Here is a 25,468-nt window from a genome sequence, read left to right as displayed (position 1 = left end):
TTAGTTCCTAAATTTCTTCTCCTATTTATACCCTCTAGTTTTTCCTTTGTCCATTTTTGCACACTTTCATGTGTATGGTGTGCACACGAGTGTGACATTTGCAGGTGTGGGTACACATGCAATGTTGTACATTCATGTGAAGGCCCAAGGTCAATGTCAGGAATCATCCTTGGCCACTTTTCCACCTTAAGCACCGAGGCAGGGTTTCTCTCAATCAAACCCACAGTCTGTTGATATGATTAGTCTCACTAGCCAGCTTTCTATAAGGATCCCATCTCTACCTTCCAAGGCTGGAATTATGAAAGGGCTGCCACACCCACCTGGCATTCATGTGTGTCTGGGAACCCAAACTCCTGTGCTCATGCTTGTGTAGCATGCACTCTAGCCACTGAACCCTCTCCCTAGCCTCCAAGATCTCCTGATTCTTATGTGAATAGTACCACATGTACTAAGATCCCTTAACAAGAAACCTATAATTATACGGGAGACTTAATTTCTCTTCCTTAATCTCACATTCAATGAGACTCCAAGACTTACCTGTCCCTGCGGCATTGAGCAGGAGGTGTTAAGCATTGTTAAAGCACTCTTAAAAACTGTTAAAATCATGATTAGTGTTGGTAAGTTCTTCAAGTTCTTCTCATAAGCACTCCATCTGAAGTTCATTTTCTTGTACATAAGCAAATATTTGGGGGGGGGGTCGTCGTGTTCACTCACTAATGTTGAGCTATTGTAATCTCCCTTGCTGCCCCGTCTTCCTTAAGCAAAAGGACTGTCAGTCCAACAGCCAGATGCCTGCTCTTACTCTAGCACCAGCTGTTTTAAACACTCCTCCGACACATTCAGGAAAACACATGATGGTCCAGCTGCGTGCTTTGGCTCCTGTAAGTACAAGACCCAGCAAGGACTGTTTCAAACAGATGTTTGGCCGTCAGAAACCTCAGAGAATCGGAGGTGACCCTGCAGCCAGAGAAGGTGCACTTTCCCTAGTGGCCTACCAGAGAGAATTCCGATTGGCAGGAGAGGGACACTGCTGACTAGTGCAAACACAAACCCTCATTTGCACAAGAGGTTTGCTATGATGGGTACAAATACCCCTTCTCTGGCTATATAAGTAAGCAGACTTGGTTGAACACTATACTCATAAAAGGCTCTTCACAAGCAGTTTTTCTTTGCCCTTTCAGGCTCAGTTGGAAAGGAGAAAACAACAGTGAAGCAGTGACAGGCAGTAGAGAGGCAGCAATAGCGGATCAGCTGGAATGCAGAGCTGAGAAGCCACAAGTCGCCAGATGCCTGAAGCTGAACAGAAGGCAGAGCTGAGTAGTGGGTAGGCTGAGCTGTACACACAGAAACACATGCACATGCATAGACCACACACATGCAGAAAACAACAACAAAAGGCAGTTGTCATCTGAAGAATGACAGCTGAAGTTACTCCTTTGGTCTTCACATATACCCACACACATGTACCTGCACACACAAAAACAAGACACTGCAATTCATAACACAACAGTTTCCATCTCAGGTAAGGTGTTTCAGTCAGCAACCGCTGGTGTTGCGTGATGTGACAGCATCTGCAATGCAAAGCATGCACGTTGTGTGTCAGAATCAAGGCTGCACTGGAGCTGGCCAATCCAACAGTGGCAAGCACTGCCCCAAACACCTTGTGTCCAGCATACATTGGACTTTGCATTAATTTTTGTTTGATACATGTCCAGAAATCGTTTATTGTAGTCAAATTTTCACAACCCTCACATTCTCGACCTGTCTCAAACAGGTGGCCTATCTCTCTTTTACTTCAGCTAGGAAACAGGCAGACTGGGCTCTGGGCCTCACCAACAATCTGTATTGCTTTACCCCAACATCTACTCTGAAAATGAAAAAATCCTAAAATTGGACTTTGCCCACAAAAATTCCCCTACTCCTCCCTTCCGCTGAAATCTACAAGGAGTCTTCATAACTTGTTTTCAGGGTGCTCTTTTCCGAAGTCTATTTGGATTGTAACACAAAGGAACACAGAATATTTCCTTCTCAATATCCCAAATTTGCTCCTCAGCTGACTTGCTCTTAGGACGTCCCCGTCTTGCCAATCCCGTTTCATCTGCAACATCTGCCCCTGGGTTGCAGAGCACTGCTGTAGAAAGTGACCAAGTTCCTCTTCCTTCCACCTCCGTGCTGGCCTCTGGAGCCTACTGGCTGTCACTTTTATTTTCTAAGAAGTGGCTGCTGACATCTAGCACTTCTTCTCTGTCCTCCACCTCTACCCTGCAGAGCCTCCTAAAGTGCCTTCTATGACCCTTTGTTCTATTTTCCCTTGGGGTGAGCTTGGGATAGACAGAAACAACGTAATCTTTGTGGACAGAACACAGTCCTCCAACATGGGCATTCATTCATTCAATACACTTTCCAAAGCCCTTTTTCCAAAAGGTAGACACTAGGTTGAAAGAATGAATGAATGTCCCATCTACACAACCACATTTCTCCTACATAGTTAGTACTTTTTCTACAATTCCCATCCACAAGGCCTAAGACTTTCTTGAGAACTTATTCCACATAAAGCCTCTCTTTTATTCCTCTGAACTTAACTACAAACCTGTGTTTTTTACTCATCCCCTCCCATTCCTCTACTGTTCCGCCAGGCCACCGTCATTCCCTGTATCCTAATCTTGATCTAAACTAACTTCTCTGCTTTCTCTGGGTCTTCCTCCCTATCTAAGGTACTCTTCTTTCTCTTGCACCCATTCCCCATCGTCAGTAAGCCTGTCTCTTCAATAGACACATGGCTTGCAATCTCTCTTAATCTAAAAATTTATTTTTGGCTTTGTGGTGCCTCAAATTATCCCCTATTAATTAAAAAAAAAAAAAAACAAAACAAAACAAAACAACCTATCCTATCTTTTACCAACTGCAACTCAAAATCTTCTAGCCTCCCAAGTGCTAGGTTTACAGGTATGTGTCACCCCAGACAGTTCTTCCTCCTCCTCCTCCTTCCTCCTTTTTTTTTTTTTTAAAGATTTATTTATTTTTGGTGGCACACACCTTAAATCTCAGCACTTGAGAAGCAGAGGCAGGTGGCTCTCTCTGAGTTTGAGGCCAGACTGGTCTACAAAGTAAGTTCCGGGACAGCTAGGGCTGTTACACAGAGAAACCCTGTCTTGAAAAAAAAAAATTATTTTTGTGTTTGACTGTTTTGCCCACATGTCTCTAAGTATACTAGATGCATGCAATGCCTGCAGAAGCCAGAAGAGGGAGCCTCTGGAACTGGAGTTAGTCAGTCAGTTGTGAGCTGCCATAGTGCTGGGAACCAAATGCTAGTCCTCTGCAACTGCTGAGCCACCTCTCTAGGCTCGTGCCTGCTTTTAACTGCCCAAATCTGTATGAGCAGACCACAGTCAGTATTTCTATTTCTTACTAGTGGCCTGATTTTTTAAATTATTTAAATTAGCAATGAAGATTGCTTCACTGCCTGATTAACTGATTTCTACAAAGCTGGGCAAGTGCTCTACCCTAACTCGTGGTGTGTGTGTGTGTGTGTGTGTGTGTGTGTGTGTGTGTGTGTTTAAATATCAAATAACTCCTCACCAATCCTTTTCTCACTTTCTTTTCTAGCCTCCCAATGTAAGTCATGATTTTTCTTTAAATCAGTGTTCATATCAAACATTGCTACTAGTAAGTAAATAACACATACAGCTGAGTCACATGGATTGATATAACTCAATTATCTTTCTGTACAAGCCTCCCTCCCCCAAAAGCAGCAGAGAGAGCTTGCATGCTACCATAGTTGCTACCCAGAAGTTACATGGCACTCTAAATTCTGTTTGGGGTACCCTGTTGTTTTTCTAAAACCTTCTGTGATACTTAAGTTTCCTTAAAATGCAAACCACTAAGTACAGCTCTCTTCGCTGACTGAACTTGTACTGGACAGGTACTGCAATCGAGTGCCTAGCTCCTTCAGGTGCAGGGCATTTCCTCTCTTTAGTGACAATTTCCTCCCCTCCACTTTCTGTTCTCTCCTCTTAGAAATCCTGTTATTTAATGTTCAGTTCTGGGGTTGATCCACTTTCTTTTCACTTCTCCATGTATATCTGACCAATATTTTTTATCTTTCTTTCTGAGGATTTCTCCCAACTTTATCTTCCAACACATAGTATACATGCGTATTTTGTATGTGGTACTGGAGAAGGAACCCAGAATCTGATACATGCTCGATAGGTACTCTAGTACTGTAGTAGTACACTCTTAGCCCTCATACCCATTAACTGTACAATTGACTGGCATTAAGCATATTCACATTGCTGTGTAACAACTACTCTCCATCACCAGAACTTATAAACAATGTTTCTCATCTGAAACCCAGCATTATTTAACAACACTCAGCCTCTAGAAGCTGCCATCCACTGTGCCTTGAGTTTCTATGAATACGACAACTCCAGGTTAAGTAGGATGATACGTTTGTCTTTTTGTAACTGCTTATTTCAATTAGCATAGTATCACCTATGTTGCAAGCATGTGTTGGGGATTTTCTTCCTTTTTGAGGATAAATTGTGTTCCATATGTATATGCCACATTTTTATCCATTATTCACCCATTAAAAACATTTTAATTGCTTTCCATTTTTTGGACTTTGTAAATGACACTGTTATAAACACGGGTGAGCAAGTATTTGTTTGCATCCCTTTTTTCAATTCCCAATAAATGTATATGATTATGATTTGTGTGTGTGTGTGTGTGTGTGTGTGTGTGTGTGTGTGTGTGTGTGTGATGCCATGGTGTGTATGTACAGGTCAGAGACTACCCTGTGGAGTCAGTTCTCTGTTTCTGCCTTTATGTGGCTTACCAGGCATGGTGGAAGAACCCTCATCTACTGATCCAACTTGCTGGCTCCCCAATGAATTGTTTTGTTTTGTTTTGTTTTTCGAGACAGGGTTTCTCTGTGTAGCTTTGCACCGCCTACTGAATTTTTATTACTCTTATTATTCCCTGACCTCTCCTAACACTTAATAAAGGAGCCACTATCCTTTTGAAATTCTTTTCTGCCTTGTACTCCCATATAGACTTCCATTATATTTCCCTTTCTGTCCCTCACCCAATATTGGGGCCTGTGGAATGATTACTTAGACTCGGAAAGCTTTTCCCCCAATACTGTTACACGAAAGCTTTCTTTCCATCGTTTAGACATCCGCTCCTGTGCCACTCTCTTTGACTGCAGCTGAAGCACCTTCCATACTCAATCACTCTCTTGAGTAACACAGATCACTCAGAAGGACCTCTTACTTGTTCATGTGTTTTGCTGTCTGGTTCTGCATCAACAATGCAAATTCCTGAGTCAGACACTCTGAATGTCTTCTTCATTGTAAGCCTGGCACAAATACGATATCTGAAAAAGCTATGCTGACTGAATTCTAGTTCTTGTTTCCCTATTCCCTAAGCATGCATTTCTCCCAGCATCTGTCCTTGAACATGTCTCTCCACATTCTGCCACAGCAATTTAATCTAATCTCACATGTTCACCTATTACATCTGGGTGATTCCCGATTCTGTCTTGAATCCTCAACCATCCTATCTTTCAGTCATGTGTCTTTATCTGGAGGACAGATTCAGCAATAAGGATAGTATACCATGTGGGAAACAGCATTCTTTCTCTTCATTTCCAAACTTGTTTTTCTCATGGGTCTTGTTGTTACTGAGGGTTAGGATCAGAGCTGGAGCCTTGACAGCCCTAGTAAGTGAGGCTCTGCTACCAGTCCTCAATAAGCCAATCAAACAGGTAAGTAATGGGGAAAAGCAGAGAAAGGCAATTTAGAGAATGTAGCCACGATGGAAAGAGAAGCAAAGAGCTTTAGTGACCTGATCCACCCAGCTCCAGTGCATCTTTGGGGTCCTGACATGAGGCGTGTATTTAAACAGAAGGTCTCAAAGTTCTACCTCTGCTTCCCAAATGCTGGAATCAGAGGCATATGCTACCATGAAAGTTGAAAAATTAATGAAATTCAATTTAACAACTGTCCTGCTGCTTTCTACATCCTACTGAGAAATTTTCACAACCTCACAGGGCCATGAAAGACATGTTCCATGTGTCTTCCAAAGACTTTATACTTTTGGCCCCACACTCAGATCTATGGATCACCTCAATTGGGTTTTATGTATGGTAGGTAACATGGAGGTCCATGCAGTCACATATGGTTACCTAGTTATTCTAGCATTCTTCCCTCTCCTATTTTGTTGTTGTTGAGAAATGGTTTTACTATGTAGCTCAGGCCAACTTCAAACTCACCACCCTCGTGCCTCAGCTTCTTGAGTTCTGGGATTATAGTTATGACCCATTACATTTTGCTTTCTTCTCTTATTGAATTACATTAAGTCTTTGGGTTTTTTTTTTTTTTTTTTTTTTTTCATTTTGAGGTCTTATACTTCTGCAGTTCAATGAATCAACAGTACAACTACCAGAGAGACAAGGCCAGTATAAAAGGAGTGTGATGGACAATGGGACTAACTTCTTAGACCAAGAAGCATACTGTGGCGGTTTGAATGAGAACAGCCCCCACAGGCTCATATACTTGAATGCATAGTCACCTGGGAGTGGAAATTTTCAAAGGATTAGAAGGATTAGGAGGTGTGGTCTTGTTGGAGGAAGCCAATGGGGGTGGGCCTGAGGTTTCAAAAGCCCATTCCAGGCCCAGTGTCTCTCTCCCTGTCTCTGTCTCTCTCCCCTCCCTCCCATTCTCCCTCTCTCTCTCTCCCTCCCATTCTCTCTCTTCTCTCTCTCAGATACTTCTTCAGCGCCATGTGTGCCACCATGTTTCCTACCATGATAATGGAATAACTTCTGAAACTGTAGCAAGCCCCAGTTAATTAAATGATTTTTTTTTTTTTTTTTTTTTGGTAAGAGTTGCCTTTCTCCTGGTGTCTTTTCACAGCAACAGAACACTGACTAAGACAATTACTTTTTGTGTTTCTCAGTGCTGGGAATAAACCCAGGGGGTCTTGTAAATGCTTAGCTTATGTTCTAGCCCCAAGCTCTACCCCATCTCAAGAAGAAAATTTAGACGAACAACAAATTTCAGTGAAATAGCCATTTAAGATCAATTTGACATTTCTTCTTAGAGAGAGGCGAGAAGCTTCTAATACTTAAGAAGTAAAGGAAATTAACCCTGAGCTTCTCAGGAAGCTCCTGGCATGTACAATATCCATAAGGCCGTTCCCCAAGATGTAATAACTGCTGGAAAAGAAGATACTCTTACATAGAAGCTACCTGTAAGTTGCCAAGGGGACTCCAGGGATGGAGGTTTCATGAGGTGTCACCCAGGCTTGGCTTTTGGTGATGCAGGGACTAGCGAGTCACCCATGCTCTATGTAAACAACTCTGACAAACTAATGGAAAACTAACAATATGCTACAAAATGAAGGACTATGAAAACATTATACTAAGTGAAAGAAGTTCCACACAAGAGAAAAAAAAAAACATATGATCTTATGTATATAAAATATCCAGCCAGGTGGTGGCAGTGAATGCCTTTAATCCCAGCACTTGGGAGGGAGAGGCAGGTGGATCTCTGTGAGTTCGAGGCCAGCCTGGTCTACAGAGTGAGTTCCAGGACAGCTAGGGCTACACAAAGAAATCCTGTCTTGGAAAAAAAAAAAATATCCAGAACACACAATTCCATTTAGGCAGGGAGTTGATTAATAGTTGCCTTAGGCCAGAGGAAATGAATGGTGAGTGATGGCTGCAGACCTAGAATTTTCTTTTGGGAGTAATGAGAATATTCTAAAACTGTACTAGTTATTTGTCTTGGTTAATTTTTTTTTCTTTTAAAAATTTATTATTTAATTTCCTGGTTAATTTTAACTGTCAACTTCATACAATCTATTATCACCTGGGAAAAGAATCTTAATTGAGGAAATGCCTATATCAGATTTGTCTCTGAGTATGTCTGTGGCAGACGGTCTTCACTGTTAATTGATGCCCACTGTGGGCAGCAGCATTCACTAGACAGGAAGTCCTGAATTGTGTAAGATAACTAGTTGAGCATAAATCTGCCTGCCAGACAGCAAGCAGCATCCTCCATTTTCCCTGCCTTGTTTCTTTGGCTTTGAAGTGGGTTCTTTGGTCAGAAACAATAATATATGAAATAGCAAGCAGTCCTATTTTCAGGATCCTGCCTTGACTTCCCTCAGTGATGGACAGTGAATTAGATTTGTAAGTCAGAATGTTTTATCACAGCAAGAGAAAGGAAACTAGAAAGTGACTGTATAATTCTGTGAACATGGTTAAAAACTACTAAACTAATACTTTAAAATGGGTGAAGTTTATGTGTCTGTGCATAGGTATGCAAGGAGAACTGAACTCTGGGTTTTCTTTATACATACTAAATATATGCTTTACCACTGAACTAGAGCTCCAACCAAGTGGGTAAACTTAGTGGCTTATGAAATAGACTTCAATAAAGCTGCTTGAAAAAGTAAAGAAAGACACCCAAGATAGTTCTTGCCCATGCCAGAGTTCCACACGGTCTGAAACAGTTGCTGTAGTTCTACACTCAGAGCCTGGACTCCTCTGTTCCTACAGGCTGCAAATGTCCAAAACACCACACATAGTTGCCCTTCTTCCTTCCTTCTTTGCTCTGTCTGTTTCTATCTCTGTCTCTATCTCTACTGAAGCCCCAAATGCCTACCAAATATTTTCTCTGGGGTACCTGGAGGCACCCCAATACTTCAAACTCAGAACTCACCCATACACAGTTTTAAAAAAACCCAACAGGACAGTACTACAGCTCAGCAGCAGTCACTTGACTAGCACGCAGAAAAAAAAACAAACCAACCCAAAGCACAGCAATAACAAGAGTAACAACAGCTACAACAAAGTCCTCCTCTTCTCTATTACTTCTTACCAGCCAAGTCATCCTTTCCATATTGTCTCAGCTGCTCCCATCCTACTCCTGAACATGCTTCTGTAAGTCCCCCACTCTTCAGACCCATGAAACCTTATATAATTTGCTAAGCAGACTCTGTCTAATGCAGAGACACCCAAACTTATAAAAAGCAAAAGGTATCTGAACTTTTTAAAAAATAATATAAATAGTAATGTGTATTTATGTCCAAATCATCTTGCTTAACTGTCATTAGTGATAAGTAAATCAACAGATCACTGTGTTCAGTGTAGAAAAAGACTAAATTTACTTTGGAACACTCTATGTAGACCAGGCTAGCCTTGAACTCATAGAGATACACCTGCCTTTGCCTCTTAAATGCTGGGATTAAAGGTGTGAGTCACCACACATAGGATTAAATCTTTTATTTGTAGTGAATAGTGAGATGCATGGCTACTTAAATCTATAGTTGTAACTTTTAGCTTTATTTTCTTTTTTATTATAAATGTTTAAACAAAAATATGGAGATACTATCAAAAACATAACTACCCAGTGCTATGGTGATTTTTACTATACTCACTTTAGATTTCATTCAAAGAAACCAACATTCCAAACTACAGATATACTTTTTATAACCACTAAGCTAACACCAACTCATTTAGAATATCAACCTAAATTAAACTAAACTTAAATAAGAAATGGCGGTCAGGCCTGGTGGCACAGACCTGTGACAATGCACTTGAGAGGTTGAAGGAGGAGAATCACTGAGGCAGGAGGATCACAAAGTCAGGCCTGCTTGGGTAACTATGAGACTGTGTCTCAAAATAAAAAGTAAGAAGAGGTGTGAGGACATAACTTAGTGGTAGAGTGTCTGGCATGCATGAGGCCCAGGCTTCTAATCCCTAGTATGAGAGAGAAAGAAAAATATGATTTAGAAAAAAAAAAAGAAATAGCCATGGAGTTGAAAATTGTGGGGGGCCATCCCACCCCCACTTTTCCCCAGAGTACTCTTGAGTAGGAGCAGCAGGAAATACTAGATAGAAGTAAAGAGGGGAGAGAAACAGAGAGAAAATACAGGATAGCCTTAGGAGGGCCTGGATCCTAATCCATTGGGTCTCAACTGTCTCTGCTAAAGGGTTTTAAAGGGATGCCAAGGGGTGGAGCAAAAGACCTTCTCCCCCCAGCACAGCCAAGTGCAGACCATCTCAGACACCTGCACTCAGGCCCGAGGTCCAGTCATCCTCTCTATGCGGACCTGCTGGGTAAAGCCACGAGGAAACCCGAATGGGCTCCAACAGAAAATGATCATCATAGTCCGTTCTTCATAAGCAACATAAAGGAAGAGCCAGGCACGGTAGTGTACACCTTTAATCCCAGCACTCAGGAAGCAGAGGCAGGTGTTCAAGACCAACCTGGTCCACATAGTGAGTTCCAGACCAGCCAAAACTATATAGTTTAGCCTTTTTCTCAAAAACAAAAAAGTAAATGGAAGAGCACAGTGACATGCACCTGTAGTACCACTTACTCAGCAGGCTGAAATAGGAGCATTACTTGAGCTTAGGAGTTCCAGGCCAGCCCATGCAGTATATCAACACTTCTACTCTAAACAAAAAAGGCCAGGTATAGTGACACACGCCTTTAATCCTAGCACTCAAGAGGCAGAGGCAGGTGGATCTCTAATTCCAGGCCAGCCTGGTCTAGCGAGAGTTCCAGGACAGCCAGGGCTACACAGGGAAACCTTGTCTCAAAAAAACCTCGGGGGGGGGGGGGGGGGGCCGGGAGGGATATAGGGCTGGTGATATGGTTCAGTTAGTAAAGGCATTTGCAACCTAGCCTGATGACCTGAGTTTTATCCTTGGAACATGGATGGCTGAAAGAGAGAAATGACTGGCAAGGTGTCCTCTGACCTACACAAGCATGCTATGGGGCACACACACAGACACACAGACCAGGAGACTACCCCCCCCACACACACACAGACATAGACACAGACACACACACACATATATAAACACACACAGAGACAAACACAGAGACACACAGACACCAGGAGACTACCCTACACACACACACACACACACACACACAGAGACAGAGAGGGACAGAGACAGACAGATGCATGCACACACACACGCACGCACGCATGCACGCACGCACGCACGCACGCACGCGCGCAAACACACATGAGACTACCCCCAGAAAGGTGGTAGCTGCTTCCTAATCATGTGCACCCTCCTCATATCTCACATTAGTACCTTCTTTGAAAGCTTAAGACCCAAAGGAACTCGGCATGCAAGTGCTGGGATTAATAATTGGGTCAATTATTCTCTTACTCTCCGTTTTTCTGAAACAGGATCTTACAGTGTTGCCCAGGTTGACCTTGAATTTATAATTCTCCTGTCTCAGCCTGAGTGTTGGAATTATGGTTATGTGATACCATGTAGGGCTCAGATTCTCTTTCTTTGGAAACCTCAAGGTCAAGATACAAATATTTTAGTCTATCTCCTCCATCAAGACTAGTCAAAGCAAACTGTAAAGTAAAATGAAGATTTCATTTCCCTTTTCCAAATCTGCTGCCTATTCTGGAAACTTTGCAGTCTAAAATCATCCAGTCTCTTGTCACCCCTCTTTTTCAATCTGGCATCTGGCACTCTGATCACCGTGTGGTAGATTAAAGACAGCCTTGAGTATTTTGCCAATCATCTCACTGAGAGGCAGTAATGTTGCCCTTGCCCTTTAAATCTGGAGCTGTTCTGTGACTTGCTTTAATTTGACAGAACATGGAGGACTTCTGAGGCTGGGCCTTAAGGTATCTGTGGCTTCTGCATTCTTGGAACATACCCTGATGGATCCCTGCCACCCTAAGGCAAGTAGAGAGGTCACATGGAGATGCTCCTCAAAGCTTAGTCAACAGCTTCAAGCTGAGCTCCCAACTGGCAGCTGACACTGGCTGCCAGCCCTAGGTTGAGTTGTTCTGGACATTTCTGGACAACTGGGCATCCAGTTGATTGCAGAGCCAGCCAGTACAACATTGGAGCAGAAGAACTGCCCTACTCAGCTCAGCCAACCTCCAAGTCTTAAAGACAGCACAAGGCTGCTGTGCTGGAGTTTTAAAATATGTAAAGAGACTTCATTTTTTAGAGCCAATTAAGTTACAAGAAAATTGTAAAGACAGAGCATTTCTATATATACCCTGAACCTAGTCTATGCTCATTATTACCCTGGACCTAACCTGGTCCATTTGTCACAGTTAAAGTACCACAATGACACATTATCATTTACTGAAGTGCATATTCCACTGAGATCTTATTAGTATTTACACACATCCCTGGATCCCACTTAGGATACCATACTGCATGTAGTCATTGTGTCTCCTTAGGCTCCTCTTGGCTTTTCTTAGACGTTTTCATTTTCCTTGATAACTGCAGTCAGGTATTTTGTAGAACACCCTTACAATGGGATCATTTTTTTTTTCTGAGTAGAGTAGGGCAATGGGTTTAAAGGAAGAAGAGCCACTTCTCACTCCTTCAAAAGTGGAAACATGACGTCACTGATGATGTTGAACTTGATCCTCTGGCTGAAGGGTGTTTGCCAGGTTTCTCCACTATGTGAAGCCACATTAAAGGAGTAGGAAGTTACTACCCACATCCTTCAGAGTGGAGTATCTACATAATCATTTCAGATTCTTGTGTTCTGGGGACCAAATTGATTTAATAGGTTCTGGTGTAGATTCAACACATAATAGGATATCTGAACACACTCAAATTATTTAGCACTTTCTGCCATATTTTACTATATATGTGCCATGCCACAGTTCTGTCTACTTATAACACTGTTCCACCTCTACCCACCTACACACAAACCAGTAAAACAAAATCCTTTTATTCTTCCTTGAAAGCCAAGACCAAGTGTTCCCTCTTCACTGTGGAGCTTCCTTCCAGGAAGAATTCAATGTTTTAAGGTAGATATACATTTAATAACAGTATCACAGCCCATGTATGACTCTCAAGCAGACTAAAAGTTCTCAGCATGCAAACACCATGTCTCACATAACCTGGCGCACCTACAGCTAGGATACAGCAAATAGTTAAGAATCCATTAAATGCTTCTAAACTTAATCAACTAGATGCCTATAAAAGTTCATTATTTTTGGCGGGCAGTGGTGGAGCACCTTTAATCCCAGCACTGGGGAAGTAGAGCCAGGTGGATCTCTGTGAGTTTGAGGCCAGCCTGGGCTACCAAGTGAGTTCCAGGAAAGGCGCAAAGCTACACAGAGAAACCCTGTCTCAAAAAAACAAAAAACAAAAGTTCATCATTTTTGATAATATCTCAATAAAAGGAAGGATAACACCAAACAAGTAAGGTCCAAGATATGTCAGCAAATCTACAATAGAGCTAAATCTCTGTTAATACACAGTTCCACTCTGTTGTAGCTAGAGAAGGCACCAGAGAAAAGATCATTCCATGAGTGAGAGCCACATATGACAGATAAAATACATTTCAGGTCAATAAGCATATAAATGTCAAATGAAGTAGGTCAAACACACCTCTAAGGGAATAGGGAATCAAATACATAACTCCTACCTTTACATTTTCTGATGTGCTGTTAAAGACTTTACAGAACATAATTCTCATACTTAACCTCTGCAAGTGTGGAACAAAAGGCTGACTCATGTTAACTGTTAACTGTATTCAGTATTCTGTCTTGTATACAACAAGGAAATTCACTAAGAAGTAGTCCTTGGGGAAAACATAAGGAATAGTCACTGTGCCTCTGAAAGAAATATTAAGGGCTTCTAGAGTTCTACTATGACAACTCTGTTGATGTGTATGCTTTTAGTATTTATAATAGACACTTTCACTAAAAAAAAAATCATAATTTCAAGACTGTTCTTGGCCATATAAAATTGCATACCAGTGACCATTCAAGGTAAAGATAGGCAATAGTCATAAACTAATGTGAAACTAACATTCTTCTTGTTTCCACTTAAAACAGTAGCACATCAATCACTAAAAACCAAATCATGCCAGGCAATGGTGGCGAAGCCTTTAATCTCAGCACTTGGGAGGCAGAGGCAGGCGGATCTCTGTGAGTTCAAGGCCAGCCTGGTCTACAGAGCTAGTTCCAAGACAGCTAGGGCTACACAGAGAAACCCTGCCTCGAAACACCAAAAATAAACAGATAAATATATATCACTATTTATATGGACAACTCCGTGTGTCAGCACCCAGGACAGTTCCTGGCATACAACAAGTGATCAGTAAATACTTGCTGAATTAGTAAGAGATGGAGAGAGGAGGAGCAAGAAAAAGAGGTAAAAGTAAAAATAAGCAATGAGACAGGTGTGGCATGTGCCTATAATTCTATCATTTGGAGGCTGAGGAATGAGAACTGAGTTTGAGGCCAGACTGGACTGCACAGAGAGTTTAAAATAGCCTGCCTACAATAGATGGTGCCTTAAGAAAGAAAAAAAAAAGTTAATAATAGGGTAAGTGAGAGAGATCAGGTAAATGTGCTTTTTGTGTAAACTTGGTGACCTGACTTCAAGCTCCAGGAACCCATAAAAATGTGGACTCCAGCCAGGCGGTGGTGGTGCACGCCTCTTTAATTCCAGCACTGGGGAGGCAGAGCCAGGTGGATCTCTGTGAGTTCAAGGCCAGCCTGGTCTACAGAGTTGAGATCCAGGACAGCCACCAAAACTACACATTCCCTGTCTCAAAAAACCAGGGGAAAAAAAAAAAAAAAGGTGGACTCCATCAAGTTGTGCTCTGACCTCCACAAATGTACTATGGAATATGTGTCCACATACACCTCCTGTGATAAGATAATAATCTTTTTTTGTTTGTTTGTTTTTTGGTTTTTTGGAGACAGGGTTTCTCTGTGTAGCTTTGCGCCTTTCCTGGAACTCACTTGGTAGTCCAGGCTGGCCTCGAACTCACAGAGATCCACCTGGCTCTGCCTCCCGAGTCCTGGGATTATAGGCATGTGCCACCACCGCCCGGTCAAGATAATAAATTTTTAAAAATTCAAAAATAATACAACAAGCAATAATGGAAAGAACACATTTCCATAATTTAGGAATTATCTATGATTTACCTACTGAGGGCTTTTAAAGCTACTGCCTGCTTATCTCTTTTTGGCAGAAAAAAAAAAGCAATTAAAATCTAGAGTTCCCAACTCTAGACAAATATACAATCTCTGAATGTAAGCATCTCTCTCCAAGAAAAAAGCCTGGAAAGTACTGCACAGTTAGTTCTGGAGACCCTCTTCATGAGGAACTTACGCTCCGAGAAGCTTCCCTTCCTTAGGCCCACCCTAGCACATTCTCTCGGTGTCTTGTAAATGTATTTGGCCAGTGTACTCATATATAACTTTTCTTAATATCTGCTCCATAATTTCAGTAACTCCAAACCTTCCCCCTCAAGAAATCTTGTCATTTCAAGTCCTCAATTACATATTCCACTCTCTAGATCAGTGATTCTATTTCCAAGGCAATACAAAGAAAAGCTAAACTCTCTTTCCTCTCAATATCAGCTCCCCCACCCCCACCCCCATCAAGTAGGAGCAGGATCTGACCTGAGCTCCGATATGATAGCACATTGATTCCTAGCTTCCATCAAGCTTGCAAATCTGACGGCCCTTTTACATTTCCACTGTTGCTTCCACTCATTCTTTTCCTCTTTTTTCAAGCAAAGCACAGCCTTCTCCAGTCTTAAAAAAATTTTTTTGAGCTGGGAGTGGTGGCGCATGCCTTTCACCCCAGCAATCCGAGGCAGAGGCAGATGGATCTCTGAGTCTGAGACCAGCCTGGTCTACACAGCAAGTTCCAGGACAGCCAGGCCTACATAGAAAGAAACAAAAACCAGCTGGGTGGTAGTGGCCCACACCTGTAATCCCAGTGCTTGGGAAGCAGAGACAGGTGGATCACAGGGTTTGAGGCCAGTCTGGTCTACATAGTGAGTTTCAAGACAGCCAGAGCTTACACAGAGAAACTCTGTCTCAAAAAACCAAAAACCCAAAAAGACAAAAAAGAAAGAAAAACACTTTTCAAAGTTTTAAAACTTTTGTTACAGGAGTTTTTATATACATATAAAGTAAATGTGAATGAACCTCCACATAGCCATCCTCAAGCTTCAACAGCTGTCTATAGTCTACTATACTTTTCTCAACTCATTTGTCACCATATTTAATGACTACTTTGGGGGGGGGGTTGTGGTTTTTTGATTTTTTTTTTCAAGACAGGGTTTCTCTGTGTTGCCCTGGCTGTCCTGGACTCACTCTGTAGACCAGGCTGGTCTTAAACTAAGAGATCCATCTGCCTCTCTCTCCCGAGTGCTGGGATTAAAGATGTGCACCACCACTGCCTGGCTTCAATGACTATTACTTTAAAATTTTATTGGGCAAAATTGATCTATCATATTTGTAATTTTTATTAACATTGTAAATTACAGCATCCTATCAAACAGAGCATCTCCATCATCTCTCATAGGTTTTCTCATGTCTTTTCCCGTTAATAAGTCTTTTACTGTTGTTTTAATAGATGGGTTCTGCTAGGCTGTCCTCAAACTTCTGGACTCAAGTAATCAGACTCTTCAGTGCTAGGATTACAGGCTGAGACTGCAGGCATCTTCCACAGTGAGGAACCCTGTCACTAGTTTTGTCTTTCTTCTGAGACAAGGTCTTGCTATGTAGCTGGGATGGACAAGGAACTTTTATGTAGTCCAGGCTGGCCTCAAACTCACAATCCTACCTCAACCTCCCAAGTGCTGGGATTACAGGTGTAAACCAGCATACCAGCTTTCATTACTTCTTAAAAAAATATCTAGAACTGGAGATGTAGCTCAATTTGTAAAGTGCTTGCCTAGCATGAAGGAAGCTCTGGGTTTTATCTCCACTACCACAGAAACCAAATGTGCCTATAATCCCAGCACTTAAAAAAAAGGTTTGGAGACAGGAGAATCATGGCTCTCCAGCAGTCTCCAAGTAATTAGACTGATATCTCAAATACTCATTGTATCTTGCTCCTCCAATAGGGAACAACTGCTTAAGGCTCCAAGTTCAGAGAATAGGTCCACATGTGGCTTTTGAGGAACAGTCTCTACACCCTTTTCTAATCACACTGGGCCACCTGAGCATCTGATAGTTCTTGGAAAAGGCTGGGGGCCTCCGTAGCCTTTTCTTCTGTCTAGAACACTGTTCTCCTCACTTTTCACGTAGCTGGCCTTCTGGTCCTTTGGCTAACATCTTGTCTCAAAGGCCTTGCTCAATAGTCTAAGCTCCTCTTCCTAGTCCCCTTTTAATCCATGCTTTATTTTCCATTCTTTAAAGTACTTATAGTGGTTATAATTACTATCTTTATGTTTGTTTGTCTCTCTTTAGAACGTGGGCATCTTGAGAGTAACTACTCCCTGTTATATCACCTTTAACATATAATTAAAAATGATTTATTGAGGGCTAGAGAGATGGTTAAGTGGTTAAGAGCACTCACTACTCTTTCAGAGAACTCAAGATTGGTTCCTAGCACCCACATGGTGGTTCACAAACAGTTCCAAGAGGTCCTGCACCCTCTTCTGACCTGCTTATGCACCAGACACTCTATGGGTGCACATACATGCATGCAGACAAAACACTAAAAATATAATAATTGAAAAAAGAAATAGAAGCTGGGTGGTGGTAGTGCACACCTTTAATCTCAGCACTCGGGAAGCAGAGGCAGGTGGATCTTTGTGAGTTTGAAGTCAGCCAGGTCTACAGAGCAAGTTCCAGGATAGCCAGGGCTACACAGAGAAACCCTGTCTCAGAGGGGAGGAAAAAAGGAACCGGGTGGTGGTGGTGGTGGTGGTGGTGGTGGTGGTGGTGGTGCTGCTGCACACCTTTAATCCCAGCACTCAGGAGGCAGAGGCAGGTGGATCTCAGAGTGAGTTCCGGGAAAGGAGGGAGGGAGGGAGGGAGTAAGGGAGGGAGGGAGGGAGGGAGGGAGGGAGGGAGGAAGGAAGGAAGGAAGGAAGGAAGGAAGGAAGGAAGGAAGGAAGAAAGAAAATGCTCCACTTATCCTCAGAACCTGCTTTCTATTCACAGATATCTATAAATTAATATAGTATTATGAGAAAGTCCTACATTAACAAAAAATCATTACAAATATAAGATTTTATATTAAAAAAGCAAGACTGGGAGATAAAATCATTTTAGTTAAAAAGACTGATGAAGATTAAGTTAAAATCCAGTTTCTTTTTTTTTTGTTTGTTTGAGGCAAGGACTTGCTATGTAGGCCTGGATGGCTTGCTATTCACTTGATAGCCCAGACTGGCCTGAAATTCAAGGCAATCCTCCTGTCTCAGCATCCCAAGGATGTTACAAGCATGTGTCTCCAGACCCAGCTTTGTTCTCTTATTTTTAGTCCAGCTGATATTGAACTAATACACAATTAAGTAACTAAAACCCAAGAAAGCCAACCTTTCCTTCCATCCTGCAAAACAAAACTTGTCTCATGTATTTCTGGTCTGTTTCGAAATTCCCAAGTATATACAACTTTCATAACAGAATGTACAATAAAATACCAGTATTCTAAGAATGAATCACAATCATTACCCAGCCTTGTAGGAGGCTGAGGCTTTAGGATCAAAAATTTAAGGCTTGTCTAGACTGCCAAGTAAGTCCAAGGTCAGCCTAGGTGACTTTGCCAGACACTGTCTCAAAATAAAAATTTAAAAAGGGATAGGAGTATAGATCAGAGGCTGAGTAGTTGCCCAACATGAGCCAGGCCTTGAGTTTAATCCATAGTAACACACACACACACACACACACACACACACACACACACACACACACACACAGGCATACACACGCGCATGCAAATCAGTCAGGTAAAATCTTGTTTTTAAATTGTCATGTAGCATAATGAAGAAGTATACTGAGAAGAAAGAGCTCATCAATCTAATTTCTAAATTCACCCACAACAAAACACCCACTCAGTCCATCCACTGCCATTAACTGTTTAATTGCTCCTCCAGCTGTTCCTCTGCTGGGTGATATACTGACCTTGGAACTGCTTTCTTCCTCTACTTCTCCCTCATTGGTTTGCATGGGAACAGACTCTGTGCAAAACTCTGCAGAAACACAGACACTGCCTGAAAGATAAAAAGAGAAAAACACATGTAAAGTCTTCAAGGCACAAGTTTGCTTTTTCTAATATTTAGACGAAAATCTGTCCCGGCGATCCTGGACACTATGAAGCAATGACTTTAATCAGCTATACCTCTCAGTGTGCATATGTGTACGGCGAGGCATCTGAGAGAAAAAAGAGGGAGAGGTGGAGTGGGAATCTTCTCCATCTTGAAGGATGGTGGAAAAGGTATTGCCAGCTTTACATTTCTTGACCTATTTGTTAGGCTTCTGGAGAAGGTGATATAGAAATCTTCAATGACTCTTACAGTAGACACCTGCCAGAAAGGATGCCAATGAGCAAAGAGGTGATACCACACTGGGTCTCACTTCCTGGGCTATGCTACTGGAACTGACTGCCTGTCTTGGGTTTATAGCTATGCTGAGCATCTTAGGCTTTTGTAACTGATGTACTCATCACTCAGTATATCTTTTAAAGAAAATATGCCCCAAACTAAATGTCAGCTCATTTATTTTTACACAAATTGGCTAGCTATAGAATAATACAATAAAAGTAGTTTAAAAGTTTCCTCTAATAGTAAGAGCTAAGGCCTGTGGCATGAACTGCCACACATGTCCTGGGAACAGAACCTGGGTCCCCTGGAAGAGTGTTAAGTACAAGGGTTGAGTCATTGCTCACGCCCTCAAAGCTGACTGTTAAAGCTTCCTTTGACACTTTGTGTTTTGGCAATTTTCCTCAAAACTGTCATTCATCCTGGCCCCATTCTCCTCCTCCCCATCTTCTTCTTTTTCTGAGACATGGTTTAACAGCCCTGGCTGTCCAGTAACTCACCCCGTAGACTAGGCTGGCCTCAAACTCACAGAGATTCACCTGCCTCTACTAAGACATACACTACCACTGCCCAGCTTAGTTTTTTTTTTAACCTTGGATTTCCCATATGAAAGAATATATACAATATTTATCTTAAAATCTGGCTTATAGCCGGGCGTTGGTGGTGCACGCCTTTAATCCCAGCACTCGGGAGGCAGAGCCAGGCGGATCTCTGTGAGTTCGAGGCCAGCCTGGGCTACCAAGTGAGCTCCAGGAAAGGCGCAAAGCTACATAGAGAAACCCTGTCTCGAAAAACCAAAAAAAAAAAAAAAAAAAAAAAAAATCTGGCTTATAATTTAATAAATTAAAACATGTAATTATTAAGAAATAATTAGTCAAACCAACCGAAAGGAACCACTATGACTGACCATTACAATGGACACTACAAGTGACCACCACACTGACCACAACAGTGACCACTACAACTGACAATCACAACAAACACTACAAATGATCATCATAGTGACCATGGCAATGACCAATATGGCTGACCACATCAATGATAACCACAGTAACCACTACAACTAACTAACCATCACAGTGAGCACTAAGATAACCATCACAGTGAAAAATAAAAGTGACCCCCACACTGATGACAGTGACCACTCCGACTGACCATTACAGGAGACACTATAACTGACCACCACAGTGACCATGACAGTTACCATCATGGCTGATCATCACAGAGAACACTACAAGTGACCACCCCAGTGACCACTATGACTGACCCTCAGAGTGAACACTACAACTGACCACCACATTGACTATGGCAGTGACCACATCAATGACCATCAGTGTCCACTATGACTAGCCATCACAGTGGACACTATCACTGACCACCACAATGACTACTATGACTGACCACCACAGTGAACACTACAATTGACCACCAAAGTGCCCACAACCATCACCATTATGGCTGACTATCAGAGTGGACATAACTGATCAGCATAGTGACTCCCTTGTAACAGCTTAAAAAAAAAAAAGATGCTCATAATGCATGCTTCTGTGCAGAGAAACTCTTTGGGTATGTACCCAGTCCTGAATATCTGCCATGGTGCAGGCCTCTCTACAGCTAAGACCTAAGACCTGAGGCCATTTCCACATTGGTTATGTGGCAAAGGGGTATCAAAATATCTATTGTGCTCACTAATAAAGTTTTTAAGGAACAACTGTGTATTTATGTAATGAGAAATATAAAATTGACATAGTAGTAGCTGTCACTCAACCTCTATTCACTCAGGTCCAGATGAACCAATATTGTTCATGCCTCTGTGCTCACAAGTGAAAAAAGCTTCTTAGAGCTGATCATGTCCTTCACTTTTTATGGCAATTATGCATAAATAGGATAGTTCTTTCTATGAAAATTAAGTTGGTGGAGCTGGAGATTCAGCTCAGTTGGTACAGTGCTTGCCTAGCATTTTTGAGGCCTTGAGTTGGATCCCTAGTGCCCTATAAAATTAGATGTGGTGTGCACACCTATAAAATCCAAACACTTGAAAGATTGAGCAGGAGGATGCTTTAACTTGAGAGACAGCAAGGTCCTGCCTCAAAAGCAAGAGAAAGAGGAAGAGAAGAAAAAGCTGACACCACTGGAAAAATTGAATAACCTATGCAGAAGATGTGGCACGCACAGTGCTTTACAACTGTGTCCCTCTTAGTTAAAGTGAAGATTACAGTCATAGGCCATTTGTCATCATCATACTCAGACCTTGGTCCTGCTCCCAGGCCTCTGCGGCTCACAGAAGATGCTGTTTCTCCCCAACAGCCTCCAGATCCCTGCTTCCTCAGCAAGGGACTCCATTCTTGGCCTTTCTTTTAAAAAACATTTTACATGTATGTCTGGTTCTTCACCTCTTTTTTAAAAAAAGGTTATTTTATTTTACTTTATGTGTATAAGTGTTTTGCCTGAACGTATGTATATGCACCACATGTGTGCCTGTTGTAGCCCCTGGCAATGGGGTTATAGATGGCTATGAGCCACCATGTGGGTCCTCTGCAGTGCTCTTAACCACTGAGCCATCTCTCTAGCCCTCCCTGGCCCCTCTTATCTGCTGGCCACTGACTAGGCTAATGTGATGCTCACTGACAGAAGACAGAGACTGGCAATGGCGAGCAGCTTTTCTATGACAGGCCACTCATTCTTACCAGGTGAACTTCAGTTACAGGCTTTACTTCCTTCACCCTTTGGATCTGCCTACCTGGCTTGTTTTTGTTTGTTTAATATCTGTTCTAGCCTGACTTGCTTGACTCTCTCTGTCCCTCACTCTGTCAGTCGCTGCTCTTCCCCTTCAATGACTCCTCTTCCTCGTCCCCAGAAATGAACACTCATCTGTCTTCCACCCTTCCTATTACTCTCTACCTTCCAGGCCCCTATACTCACTTCTCAATCCATTATCTCTTCACAGGCTCTTGCCCATTCATCGCGGCCCAGTTGGGTCCGGCCTGCTCTATTCCAGCCCTCCATTTGCTAAAGGGTACTCAACTAGCCAGCAGCTGGCGACAGCAGACAACCTTCCCACCACTAAGCATGAAGGGGCGAGGAGCAGTGGCAAACAAGCAAAGCCAGCTGTGGCTATAACCAGACCCAAACACTAATGCTGATTTCTGTGTGGCCTTGAGAAAACGACTGTCTCAGGCTTGCTGTCCCTAAGGAAACTTGAGAGGAATCATTTTTCTGAGGATCACTGGCAATACATTTGCCCTTGGTACACAATACTAATGGCCATTCAGGAAGCCCTCTCTCTGAATCCCCACTTCCCTATAGACACACACTCTCAGTTACCTCTTGGTCCTTTCCCTGTGACTGTGCACCTGGAGAGGAAGGCTTCCTCATCTTTCTGCACCCCTTCACTTCTAGTTGCTCTCTGTCCCAGAGCAGGTAGAGCAGCTTGCCTGAGAGCTCAGAAAAACAAGATATGTGGCCCTCCACCCTTTTTCTTCAAGTAGCAGTTGCCCAGGAAGCAGGCCTTCTCCGTGGTTCCTCATAAATGTGGGACACCTCCACAATTCCCCACAGAAGGCAAAGTCAGCTATTTCTTTTTTAAACTTTGTAGCTGAGGATGGTCTTGAACTCCTGATCCTCTTGCCTTCATCTCCTAAAAGTGCTGGGAATATAGGCACACACCAACACACCTGCCAAGTTTGTTGAGTTCTGTGGTTTAGTGCCAAGAAACTCACTGCTCTGTATGACATCGTCTATTATCTCTTTTTCCATCGGGAGATCGAAAGTGCCATTTCTGTGCCTCTAACCCTATCCTCTGGTGTACTGAACTGAAATTTATTTTTATTTTGATTGTTTGTCTGGTGTCCTCAGAGGTCAGGAGAGGGCATCAGATCCCCTAAGCCTGGAGTTATAGATGGTTATAAATTACCATGTGAATACTGAGAGTCAAACCTAGGTCCTCTGCAAGAACAACAAATGTTCCTAACTACTGAGCCAACTTCCCAGCCCTGAGACTAAAACCTTGGTAAAAGACACAAATTAAAATTTTAGGGCATTTTATATGTGAGATTTTTGAGGTTTCTGTCAAGCTAGGCTTTAGGGAGGGACAAAGTGTTTTCTTGTACATTAGGCCAAGTGAATGTTTATAGCTGTACACTAGCTTTTAGCTACTGGCTCTTATAAACTATAGGCCACCCAGCATTTTGACCTCAGCAGTGACTGTAGTTATGGCAACTTTGTTGTTAGGTAAGTGGCTGTTTCTATAGAGACAAGGCTGCATGCATTAGGCTCAGAGCCTTAGCAAAAGCTTAGGGGTTTGCAGGTCTCACCAAGAATAAGCCACAGCTTGTCACAGTGGTTGATGGCACTGAACGCTCAAATAAACTGAATGTCAGCTGTGCAGGTAGCCTCAGCATACGCTGACCACTCTGGCCTAGCAAGCAAATGTGCTGTGCTGGCCTCAGCAAAGAAGACAGGGCATTAGGAGGCTTGGGTAGATTCAGTGTACAGAGACTGCTGCCTGACCTTGAATTATGCCTGCCCAGCTTTTCCTAAGCCAGCATGGCTGAGGCAAAGATTAGACAGTGGACAAGAGACTTCCTTCACACACACCTTTTAGACAGCAGAGAGTGAGACAATTATTAGCTACAAGGCAGCTGAACTTCAAACAGCACAGGCATTACAAAGCCAGCGAAGTTCTCTATTTAAATTATTTGTGCTAGACATATGTAGGTGTTTCAAAGAGGAAATGGAAATGAAGAGGTTTCTGACTGTAACTCATGTGAGAAAGGAAAGAAAGGTCTGGGCATAATACCCTGGCAGACCCAGACCTACTGGTTAAGACCAGCACACTGAGAGACAAAAGAACATGTCAGAGAAAGGAAGCCCCTCCCCCACACTCGAGACTTTCTTCCTCACGATGTTTTAATATTAGGGATGTAAATCCCTAACTCATGCTGTCAGGGTGAAGTGCTTATCTGATTAGTGTGTCCAGAAGAAACTCAGCCTGGACTTGCACAGTCCAGCTCCTCTGCTGCTCCTTCCCTCACAGATACCCACTCTGCTCTGCTCCACGCTCTTCTAAGAGGCAGGCTTACCTCAGACTAGGGCTGCCATCTCAACATACCCGTGAGGTCCCAGAGTTCAGGATAAGAACTTGCCCTCAGAAGTCAGCTCTCAAAAGCCGACTGTATTCGCAATGGAAGGGAGACTTTCACCCTCCCGTCTCACCCCTCTGCATGCCTCTGCTAGTTCAGGACTCGGTGGGGATATTATTTATTAGATCCTCTTCTGTCCCTACTTATTTTTTAATTTGTAAAACTTATTTTCCAAATTAAGTTCACTATTCTGTATCAGCCTTCCCTTCCTTCCCAAACTCCTCACTAACCTGGTTTCTTCCCATATATACCTTTTTCTGCAGGTGACCCAGGCAAATTTCCCTATTCTCTCCACATAACACACTCTCTTTCTGTCCATCCCCAGGTCATACTTCACATGCCCCCCAGGGGTCTATGTAGTAAGAGCCTGGTTCTCAGCAACAGACCTGGAAGGTGCATGGGTCTAGAAATCTTTGGGTCTTGGAAAACATGCTCTTGGAGTGGAATGGGGGATGCCGGTCTCTTCTTTTGTTAACACAAGGTAAACAGTTTTGTTCTGACATGAGATATTGCCACACTCAGAAGCCATGGACTAAAACCCTCAAAAACCCTGCATCAGAACCAATCTTTTTTCTTTATATGTGAATTATCTTGTGTCATTGTATGGTGACAGAAAGCTAACAATACCCCATTAGAAATCCCTTGTGTTGGGGCTGGAGAGATGGCTCAGAGGTTAAGAGCACTGGCTGTTCTATCAGAGGTCTTGAGTTCAATTCCCAGCAACCACATGGTGGCTCACAACCATCTGTAATGAGATCTGGTGCCCTCTTCTGGCCTGCAGACATACATGCAGACAGAGAACTGTCTATGTAATAACTAAATAAATCATAAAATAAATAAAATAAAACTGTTATTTAAAAAATATCCCTTGTGTTTACCCACATCCTTTCCTTCTAACATCCATTTAAGTTTTATTTCTAAAACTCTTTCCTGATTTTTTTCCATTAGTGTGCCTACTTACTCTAACTTATCTATAACTTGTTTTCCTCTTTGCCCTTTATTTTCATT

The 25,468-nt window shown here is 42.5% G+C and overlaps 1 protein-coding gene across 6 annotated transcripts in view; it reads right to left on the bottom strand.

Annotated features, from left to right (window-relative positions):
* The window catches only part of Tnrc6b (trinucleotide repeat containing adaptor 6B), a 233,601-nt gene that overhangs the window by 158,415 nt on the left and 49,718 nt on the right, over nt 1–25,468 (bottom strand). For all 6 annotated transcript variants that reach the window (XM_037197686.1, XM_028871192.2, XM_028871189.2 and 3 more), the window contains exon 3: nt 18,904–18,992. In XM_037197686.1, coding sequence (XP_037053581.1) covers nt 18,904–18,948 — 45 coding nt within the window. In that variant the 5' untranslated portion in view covers nt 18,949–18,992. The remainder of the gene's footprint in view (nt 1–18,903; nt 18,993–25,468) is intronic.

This window comes from Peromyscus leucopus, chromosome 20 (genome assembly GCF_004664715.2).
Source record: "Peromyscus leucopus breed LL Stock chromosome 20, UCI_PerLeu_2.1, whole genome shotgun sequence".
Lineage (NCBI taxonomy): Eukaryota > Metazoa > Chordata > Mammalia > Rodentia > Cricetidae > Peromyscus > Peromyscus leucopus.
Note: the sequence above shows the minus strand (reverse complement) of the source record. Positions and strands in the feature narration are given on the sequence as shown.